The 10,502-nt window shown below is 27.9% G+C and overlaps 1 protein-coding gene across 1 annotated transcript; it reads left to right on the top strand.

Annotated features, from left to right (window-relative positions):
• Positions 1-6,511: 6,511 nt before the first annotated feature.
• On the top strand, positions 6,512-10,502 carry LOC129908412 (uncharacterized). The gene is made up of 3 exons (XM_055984872.1): positions 6,512-6,689; positions 9,950-10,033; positions 10,233-10,502. Exons 1-3 carry the CDS (start codon positions 6,644-6,646, stop codon positions 10,388-10,390), a joined length of 288 nt encoding a protein of 95 aa, XP_055840847.1. The 5' UTR covers positions 6,512-6,643; the 3' UTR covers positions 10,391-10,502.

The raw sequence follows: 10,502 nt of genomic DNA, 5'->3' as shown, positions 1-10,502 counted from the left end.
ACTCACAGCTCAAAACTGGAGGGTGATGGGGCCAAACGGACTTCAAATTCGGATTCAGCGTGCCCAAAAACATATAGAAAGATAGTTCTGGTTTCTGGTTCATGACACTTTTTTTTTTGTGTGCCGGTGAAATCAAAGACGTATTCCTCAATTTAAAGTTTCAGTTTATTATAATGATATTCCTTTCTTTTTTATTATTTTAAGTATTTTCTTTCTTACTTCTTAAAATCGAAACAAAACATTTCTAAAAGTAATTACTCATCATAAAAATAAAAAAATTTGTGGTGTTGTCTCCATGTTGTAAGGTATTTGAAATATAAAAACATATATTAAAAATAATAATTATACTTTTTAATAATAAAAATTTTGTTTTTACATTTATATTTATTTCATAAAAGTAATAATGGTGATATTATTATCTGTTTTATTATTTTTTTTTTTTCACAAACTACCTAGGTATGTAAAGTGAAATCTTAATGCCGATCAAATTTATTCATTCATACATTTAACTTCGAAAAAAAAAACAAAGCGCCCTGAAAATAGTGAAAATTCAGATTTTTTATTTTTTATCAGAAAAAAGCTAGTCAAATACATTTTTCTGAATTCAAATTGTTTTATATACCTAGGTTCTTTTTCAGGTAGCGATAACCCTAAATTCAGAAACAAAAAAATGTATTTCTTTTTTAAAATGGCTTCCATTTTCGTTTACGATTTTGACTAAAATTTGATTTTCTTGTAATAAAAAAAGAAGAGTAATTTATTTCAATTCTTGACCAGATAAAGTTATAATTGAGGTGCAAAGGAATAAGTTTTAATTTCAAATTTTCTTATATTTAAATACTTTGATTACATTTTAATTGTTTGTATTTGAAACTAGTACATTTTAATTACACTGGTCAACAACGTTTTTGCCACAAGAACCAAAATATACTTTTCTATATGTTTTTGATATGCTTAACTTGAATCTGAAGTCAGAAATTTTTTGTTGGCCTCCGTTTTTGAAATATTAAAGTTAGAAAATGCCGAAAAACGTCATTTTGACTGTTTTCGAGGTTATGATTTTATGTGGGGTAATTTCTTATGAAATTTCTTATGTAACGGTGTCTATACGAACTGGTTTTATTCTTCCAAAAAATGTTTTAATCTTTCCGATATCTCTTTTCCTGCCCGATATATTTAAAATTTAAGGAGTGGTGTTTGACTCAGAAACAGCACTGGCCAACTAAATTAAAATTTTTTTGCCACAAGAACCAAAATATACTTTTCTAAAGGTTTTTGGGTTGCTAAATTCGAATCCGCAATCGGAAAAATTCTATTGGCCTCCGTTCTTGAAATATTAAAATGCAAAAAAAGGTTTTTTTTATAACGATTATATTTCAAGAACGGAAGCTAATAAAATTTCTCTGATTGTTGATTTGAGTTAAGCGACCCAAAACCCTCTAGAAAAGTATATTTTGGTTCTTGTGGCAAAAATTTTATGACCAGGGACTTAAGCTTTTAGATTAAATTTTGTTTCTCTTTGACTTACTAACTCAAACTTAAGATATCTCGAGCAATTAAAGAGATATCGAGAAAATTTAAACAGTTTTTGAAAGAAGAATATATGTTCTTATAACTACTAGTACAAATTTGTTTATAATGAATTACCCCACATAAAAACAGAACCTCGAAAACAGCCAAAATGACGTTCTTTAGCATTTAATAACGGAAATATCTCAAAAACGGAGGTTAATCAAATTTTTCTGACTTCAGATTCGAGTTCAGCACATCAAAAACCTCTAGAAAAGTATATCTTGGTTCTTGTTTATGTTCAATTTTGTTGACCAGTGTTATTTGTGTTTGAAATTCATAATAAAATTATTGAAAAACTGTGTAATAAAATCGCAATATTAAAAACTAATCATTTTTGTTTTGAAAAGGGAAAATAATACATAGAACAATATTATGTTCCAAACTAAATCTTAGCTTATTTAAAACATACATTTACATTCTTAATTAAATCTGCATTTTCTTAAAATTTTATCAAAATCAAAACATTTTTGGATACGATTTTCAGCACATCAAAAACCTCGGTTTTCCACCTCACCCTTTTTCATTTCCCATCTATTCCGATCTTGTCTTCATTAAACAACGTTTTCAAAAAGGTGTAAACCATTTTTTTAAGGACCATGGGTTAAGTTAGTACATGCATGTTTTTTTGGGTTTATAAAAAATAAAATAAACCAAAAAAAAAAAAACATGCATTACCTGACATGCCCCTGGTCCTACATGGTTAATACATTTTTGAAAAAGTTGTTTAATGTAGACAAGAACCTCATGAAACAATTTTACCATAAGGTTATAACTCAAAAAATGGCTTCATAATTTGAAATGAATAAAAAACTTTAACCCTTTTTGAGTTTTAATTTTTTTTTTGTCATTTTTTAGTTTATAATAATCGAAATTGAATTTTAATTGAAGCAGAAATCCAGGTAGCACAAGGTTCCCTAAACAATTATAAACATTTTAACAAATAATAAAACACCCTGCACAATACGATTTTCATTACTTCAACCATATAATTGAGGGTGTTTTTAGTTCACATTTTCAACGCAAAACAGCAAAAGCACTGCCAACCATAAACCTAAACCTAAGTTTTCTCTTCTTCTCAAACGAAAAAGATACCTTTTATACATAAGATTTGGATTTTATGGTTGAGCTTGGTGGTAGTAACAATGTAATAGCAGCAGCAAATGGTGAAACAATTAAGACCCCAAAATTAGATAGAGATAATGTGGAAATGGAATAGTGTAGATAGTTATAGTTAGTATAGTTTTCTTACAATCTACATAAAAAGATACATCTAGAATAGATATTCTTCCTTTTGCTTTTTCCTCTCTAGAACATAGGGACTTTTGCATAAAATAATAACAGTAATAATAATAAAATAGTTTGAAGGTTTTGTTTTCAAAAGAAGTAGTTTTGATCTATGGAATTTTGTGGGTTATTCTATTAATTGAACTTTACAACTTTGTAGTTGTACTAATGGGAGAGTTGTAACTATGGAAAATCTCATCTCTTCATTAATTTGTAATAAAATAAACTTTCTCAATTTATTTTTTAAGAAGAGGAGAAATGGATAAGGCCATAAGCATTATAAAAGTGAAAGGATTTAATTCTAGGTATAATTGACTGGGATTTTTGGTGGTTGGTCTCAAATTAAATCAATCTTATGAAGTGGAAAACTATAAAGGGTTATTGTTTTGTGCAAGGATGAAGTTGCTTGTGTTTGAGGATCCATTTATGTAGGTATTTATTCTTAACTTCAGTCCCTCATCAATTCCTCATTTTGCCTTATTTCTGAACTCTTATTGATTTGAGACGATCTGAAGAGTAAAAAAACACCACATTATTTTAAGGATTATATTTTAAATTTTAGTTTGAAGCTTTTAAGAAAATGTAATTAACAATATCATTTTGTTTTATCTGGCAACACTATAAAGACATTTCTACGATATGCGATGCTTTTTTCTTGCATACAGTTAGTTGAAACGATATACAACTGATTAAAGTTGCATATTTTGAGGAACTAGAATGTCGGTTTTTCTATTTATTTAAATTTAAAATTTAATGTAAAAAGAAAAATTTAGTTGCAAATATGAATTTGAAGATATGATGCTATTTTCTTTGTATTTAAGTTGGTACCTATGTGCTTTTTTTCATCATTTAAATTAGTAGGCAAGTTGCGTTAATTACCAAACTGAAGTTAAAATTTCTCGAATCCGCCAAGGGAGAAACCCAGATGTCTATGCACTCAACAGTTCCTTATTTTTAATTTTATTGCCATGGGTTTGGAACAAAATCAGAGGGTTATATTTTATTAAATGTAGTGTCTAGACAGTGGCGTATCCAGAAAAAATTTTGGAGGGGGCTGGAAAATTTTTCTAAAATTTTTTTTAGATGGTAAATGTGCGAAAAAATTTTCATTTCTTTTTATTACTCTTTGATCGAGAGTTAAACGCTGTGCTGCGGTACTGAAAGTGGTATAGTAGCATTATACTGCTCTCGACAGATTCGTACTACTTTCTCTTCCTTTCACATTCAGAGTACCTAGTGTTTTTTCAAAGTTCTTGTGTCCCAAATATTTTACACAAACAACAAGGAGTTTAGTCATCCTTAAAAAAAAAACACTTTATTTCGTTCGAACTTTGTCATGTGCTGAATCCAAAACTGTTTACAGATTTATTCCTATCACGTCAAGAGTTTTTGAGCTATTATACTTATCAATATTTTCGTTATATACCTATATCCGCAATTCGATCGAAAGTGAATTCAAATCACTTTTCAATTTCACGTGAAATGAATATCAATATTCTTCATTTCGATCGGTTTCGAAAACTTCGAAATTGCTTCTAACTGTCAAAACTGAAGGATCTTCCATTTTTATTTTGTTTCTAAAGTGAAATTACTGCAATTGCAGATTCTTTGAAAAAGGCCCCCAAATTCACGAACAGAAACATAGTGAATTGAATTCGATTAGAAAATCTAAATGAGTGAAAAAATGCAGAACACCTATTTCACTTTCGGCAATTGAATACGCAAAAAGTGAAATGCAGAACGTGAAAGTCTCAAAAACTAATTTTAAATGAAATTCTTTTTGATGTTTAATCTGAAATATATATGTTTTTTCGTTATATGTTGCTCTTTAATCCAAATCGGAAGCTCAAACTGCAATTTTCTTAAAGAAACCTGTTGACCACTTAGATTTTGAGATATCAAAAATTTCTATATCCAATACATATCTTTGAGAAAAATATTATTAAAAAAAAAGTAAATATATGATCAAAAACGGTGTTTTTAGATTGCATAAGAAGTTTTGCAAAAATTTAACGGTGATGTAATTGGACGTCAAAATACTAAAAAAATTATCTAAAGAATTCGGAATTGGACTAAAATATGAAAAAAATTTAATTATCACAACCCTCATCGTCAGCTAAGGCTCTTACTCAAACAAACCCAAACAGCCGTTTCAGAAATTGGAGGGGGCTCGAGCATCAGTGCTGCCTCTAATACGCCACTGTGTCTAGAGAAATAGTTTACACATGGTAGCGATCACGATTCCTACCAAAATTCTCCAAAAATCCTAACAAATTATACAAAATCTACCAAATCTAAGTAGGTACCACAGAAAACTTTTGATTGAAGTTTTGAAGCTATATTTCTTTTTTTCTTACCAATGCATTTAAATTGTAACTTTTAGAAACAGATTTGTTAATCTATGTATAAGAAATAAATTAAATACATAGATGTAACTGACTTGAAAATAAACAAAAAAGCGTTTAATTGTTACTTAAAGGTTACTTAAAAAAAACCTACCAAATTAAGTTTTAACCTACCAAAGCAGAAAAAACCTACCAAATTTGATAGGATTCTACCAAAACGGCAAACGTGGTAGCGATATCCTGTGAAGGGATAAGGTTGCCACGCTTTAAAGTTTATTTTTTGAGTTATTTTTTGAGTACGCGACCCTACTAATATGATAAGTCTCAGAGGTAAATATAAAATGTCAAGTGAGAAAAACTAAATTTTAAAATTGGAAGATTCAGGATTTTAAGAAATTTTAAATTTTAGAGGGTACATTTAGAAAAAGGTCAAAATGCTATTTTATGAACTAAAGGTGATAGAAACAAGATTGGTATTGCAATCGATAGATATTATAAATATGTACAAATGTACATATATGTATGAAAATCACACACACAAACATGTATATATACAAAACGCTAATATTTTATTAATTATTAGCCTTGAAGATGGGGTTTATATTATCTCGAAATATATTGGCAAATTATTAAAAATAAATAAAAAATTTAATAATTTCTATAAGTTTTAAAGTATTTTTTGTTGTTTTCAGGCGATTCGCTTACAATTTTTAAAGATAAATTACACAAGTATTAGGTATTATACTTTTTGGTATATTTCAAACCTGATTTAGATATAAACACATATTATTATCAATCATTCTACAATTATAACATTGATACTCGGTCATATAAAATTAATTCTTAAAATAAATGTTTTTCAAGGAATATTTTTTTTTTTTGTAAACCATGTTGAATATAGTAGAACTGAATACTTTTTTTCTCGCAAAATCTGGATTTATGGACAAAAAACGGGTGTTAAGACCTTCAGACATTGCAAACACTTTCCCTTTTTATGCAGTTGATGTTTGTCTTTTTTTAAATTGAAACAATTCAATACAAAGTGCTAAGATAAATTCTAAGATATTATCAAACCTCAATTTTTTTACACTGCCTACGACCTACATAGAAGTGCACTAAGACGAATATAACAACATTATATTCAAAATAAACAAACAAATTATTGCTTGTGACTAATCTTAGAAATAACGCAATTTTGTTATCAGTAACAAAGTGGTTTTCTGCTCCACCTTCATAATCTTATCTTATCGGTATGAAGATAACTTTATTTTTTATCAGCAATTTGAGAACAGAATTCACCTGTACGCACGTCGCTTGGCAGTTACAACTCTACCGCAGGTGTATCCGACACATATTTTCAATTTGTGAAACGAATATTAAATTAAGAAACACATTTTAAGTTTTAATAAATTATAAACGAAATAATAAGAAACGATTACAAAATGAAATTGATGAAAAATAGCACATATTACCTGACAGTTATTTTGAGTATGTAAATACATTGTATTAATTAAATTTATTGATTCTCATCGATGTTTTGTAAAGTGTTTTTTTCGCATTTTATTAAAATGTAATTTTATCAAAAATTACTTAACCATCATTTTCGTATATCTTGAAATAAATAGTATTGTGAAATCATAAAGACATTAAAAGCTGTTTGAGTAATGAATAATGGCTTCCTGTCTATAATAAACAAAATTCTTGTGATTTATTTAGTGTAGGCAATTTATTCATATCAAAACCAAAATCGATTTGGTTGTCTAAATGGTCTTTCGTGACGAAAGAGAATTCTACGAATTTGTGACTTTATTTTCAGTTTCTTACATTGTTACCTATCAAATAATGTTATCTGTTTTTCGGAAATTTGTGTGACTAACTTCTTTGTTGAATTCTATTGTTCGTGCGGGTTTTAATTTCTTTTGGAATAGAACATACCTACATACATAGCTTATTTGAATTAACTTCTGTAAATCTACATCAAATATTTTTGTTTGTTTAGTTTTAAAGTAATGTTAAACTTTTGAGATTATAAATTTTTTTTAAAACCATTGAACTGACTTTTAAATAAATCCTTGTTTCATAGAAAAAAGGCAACACACGTTGCTAAATTTGAAATTTATGTTGAGTGAGTTTATAATTTTTATTACACTATCCCAAAAAATTAAGGGAACAAAAAATAAATTGTGATATTTTTAGTGATTTTCGATAGGCTGTATCTCAGTAAAAAATGATCGTATCATGACAAAACAAAAAGCATGTGAAAGCTACATTCCTCTTGTCTTAGGATTTTAAAACCATACTTTTGACTTTGACTACCAATATCTCAATAACGGATCACTCTACAGAAAATTTAAGGACACATTTTAAAACTTCATAAAATTCTACAAAGTGATTAAGCTTACTTTGTCAAAAAAAAATGTGTGTTACATTTGAGATCAATTTAGAAAAGCTATCAAAATAGTCATTTTTACGTTTTTTTTTTTTTAGAAAATGTGCCGCTATTTCATAACTATGTTTGATAAGATTAAATTGAGGCTTAATTGTTGAAGCTTAATATACCTGAAATTAATATGCAAAGTTTAAGACTTATTCAGCAAGCAGTTTTTCAGTTGCGAGGGTTTGAACTTTTGTGATGAAATAAAACACCTTATTTCTACAGCTGTAAATGGCTTACTTTTCTTATCACTTTTTATGAGAAAAATCAAATTGTTTTGAGTTTATTTGAACATTTTTTTGATAAATATCATATGAGTTTTAGATAAACCAAAGAAAAATCAAAAATTTTCAAAATTAGGAAAAATATCCAAAAATGGTATGAAAAGTTTTTTTTTCAAAACTTAACTTTTTTGAAAAGGTTTAGTTTTTCTTTGATTTATCTAAAATTTAAACCAATTTTATTAATAAAATGTTCAAATAAATTCAAAAGAATGTTCTGAAAAAATAACTAGGCATTTGCTAACTGATAAAATTTTTTAGATGTAAAGCTCATAACTTTTAATTCGTACATCTTTAAAAGTATTTACATATTTATTTCTAAAAAAAAATAATAATAAAAATCGAAAATACCAACTGCTTTTTTCTTTTTAACTTTTTTGCATAGGTACTTTGAATTTTATATTATCTTCAATAATCAACTTTTTTTCATACGAGCGACCAATCGCCAAAAATTGTTAAAATTTTTTAAATTAAATTGTTGAAAAATATGTAGTTTTTCCGAATCAATCTCATTTGCTATGTATGTTATTTCACGTTCTGTGAAAAATGAAAAAAAAAAAAAAAAAATCTTAAAAAAAATATTTCATGCATAAATTCTCTTTTTTGAATGCAAAATATTTTCGGTTGTAATAATCTTTTCTTTTTTTAATGCAAATATATCTTTTTTTACAATTTTTTAAGGGATGATATTAAAAAAAAATAAAAATTTTATGGATTTTTTTTGCAATAAATCCTTTTTCATTGGTAATGGTAGGCAAATGCTTAAAAATGAAAAAGATTTAGGGCCGGTTTGTTCACAGTCGATTATCGTTTAATCAAGGATTATTCCATACAAAAATCCTTGATTAAAAGATAATCGAGTGTGAAAAAATCGGCCCTTAAATTGGAATTCACTATTTTATTTTCCATTTCTATTTAATTGAATAAAACAAACTCGTAAGAAGGGCTTATAAGATAAAGATGAAACTTATTCCAAAATACATTAATATCCTTTTATTAGTATCATAAGATCTCTCTTTTTCTTTATTGCAACATATTGAAATGTTTATCTATGTCCAACAAATACAAGATCTCTAAAAGTTATCAATTTTACAATCCAATATACATAGGTAATTACGAAATTTCCAAATGAATTGCAAAAACTACTTATGTGAAATTTAATTGTGGCTTACATTTGCTACAGACTTGCAAGTTTGTCTTTTGCTGCCATTTTTATTCTTACCATTAATTAAAAACATTAAAACAAAAAAAAATTTCTCCCAAATCGTGTTAATTTATTTTTTTGATTTGAATCAGTAGGATAGGTGGTGAAAGGATTTTTTATACGAATCCAACAAAACTTCTTGGTAATTGTCCAACAATAAAACCCTTATCTTCTCTCATTAATAAACTAGAAGTATATCGGTCAATATTCTTGAAAGCCTATAAATCACTTCAAATCCCTATCGAATCAAATCCATCAATGTTTCACCTCAAGTGATTTTCCAACTACAAAATTCCTCATGTTAATTATGCAATCATTTTCCAAAGCTCATTTTGCTGAGGCTTCATGTATATTTATTTATTTTTTTACTGTTCTCTCCGTCTCCTGTACCCTATCCATGTAGCACTTATAGAATATTAATTTATTCAAATTACGCCCTGCGGAAGCACGCTACACCAATCCACTTAGAAAAACGTTTCCACTTGCATCTAATTGTAGCTCGGGTAAACATTCCCTTACAACACAAATGTATATAGCGGTTGTGTGTATCTCTCTCTTTCTCTCTCTCTTAGACACCAGAAAGCAAAATATATTATAACCTGGAAACAAGCAAACAACAACAACATCATCATCATCATCATCTTCGTCCTGTATACACACTCAAAACTTTTTTATAAAAAAAAAATATGTAAAAAAAAGAATACACTCTTATACACAAAAAAAAAAAGAATGAATGAAAAAATGCAAAACCCTAACATCAGGAAGAGAAAAACTTTACAAAACACATTACAAACTAATTAAGTTATAATAAATTAATATTCCCTTGCAGTTGTGCTGGCTTGTTGCTCACAGGAAACGGATGCCGTTCGTCGTGTCCTTAGAGGCCGTAGAACTCTCACTCGACAATATTACAGTAAGTATATGTACAAACACAGCATAAGTAAGGGTCCCTTGCTTTTATTTAAGGTGGAAATTGCTTGAAATAAGTACAAAATCCTTTTGTAAATTTTCATCCAAAAGGACCTCTTTGCTTTCATAATAATGTATCTACAAGTATCCTTCTTCTAATCAAAGAATGTTTGTTTTCTTTTTTTTTTATTCTTTTTTTGTAGCTGGACTTCCAATACCCGGTTGGGCGTTGATTTTAATTTTAGCCATTGTTGAACTCGCATTGGGCGCCATTCTGTATTTTGCCATGCGGAAAGTTATTCTTTCGTCTTCTGTCGAACGTACGAACACATACGCCCCAGCAATGACGGATGAAGTTTAAAAAAAAAATAAATGTGTGTGAGCCGAGGATCTTCTTTTTAATATATTTTTTTAAATTTTAGTGGAGACAAAACAAAAAAATAAAAGAATTAAATTAAAATTAGAAAAATAAA

This window comes from Episyrphus balteatus, chromosome 2, assembly GCF_945859705.1.
Source record: "Episyrphus balteatus chromosome 2, idEpiBalt1.1, whole genome shotgun sequence".
Taxonomy (NCBI): domain Eukaryota; kingdom Metazoa; phylum Arthropoda; class Insecta; order Diptera; family Syrphidae; genus Episyrphus; species Episyrphus balteatus.
This window is presented reverse-complemented; position numbering and strand designations above follow the sequence as displayed.

Excerpts from the sequence above, each read along its gene's own strand:
- LOC129908412 (XM_055984872.1), top strand. The coding sequence starts at position 6,644 with ATGAAATTGATGAAAAATAGCACATATTACCTGACAGTTATTTTGA. Across the intron at positions 6,690-9,949 it reads TTACCTGACAGTTATTTTGA|TTGTGCTGGCTTGTTGCTCA; the intron begins GTATGTAAATAC and ends ATTCCCTTGCAG. Across the intron at positions 10,034-10,232 it reads TCTCACTCGACAATATTACA|CTGGACTTCCAATACCCGGT; the intron begins GTAAGTATATGT and ends CTTTTTTTGTAG.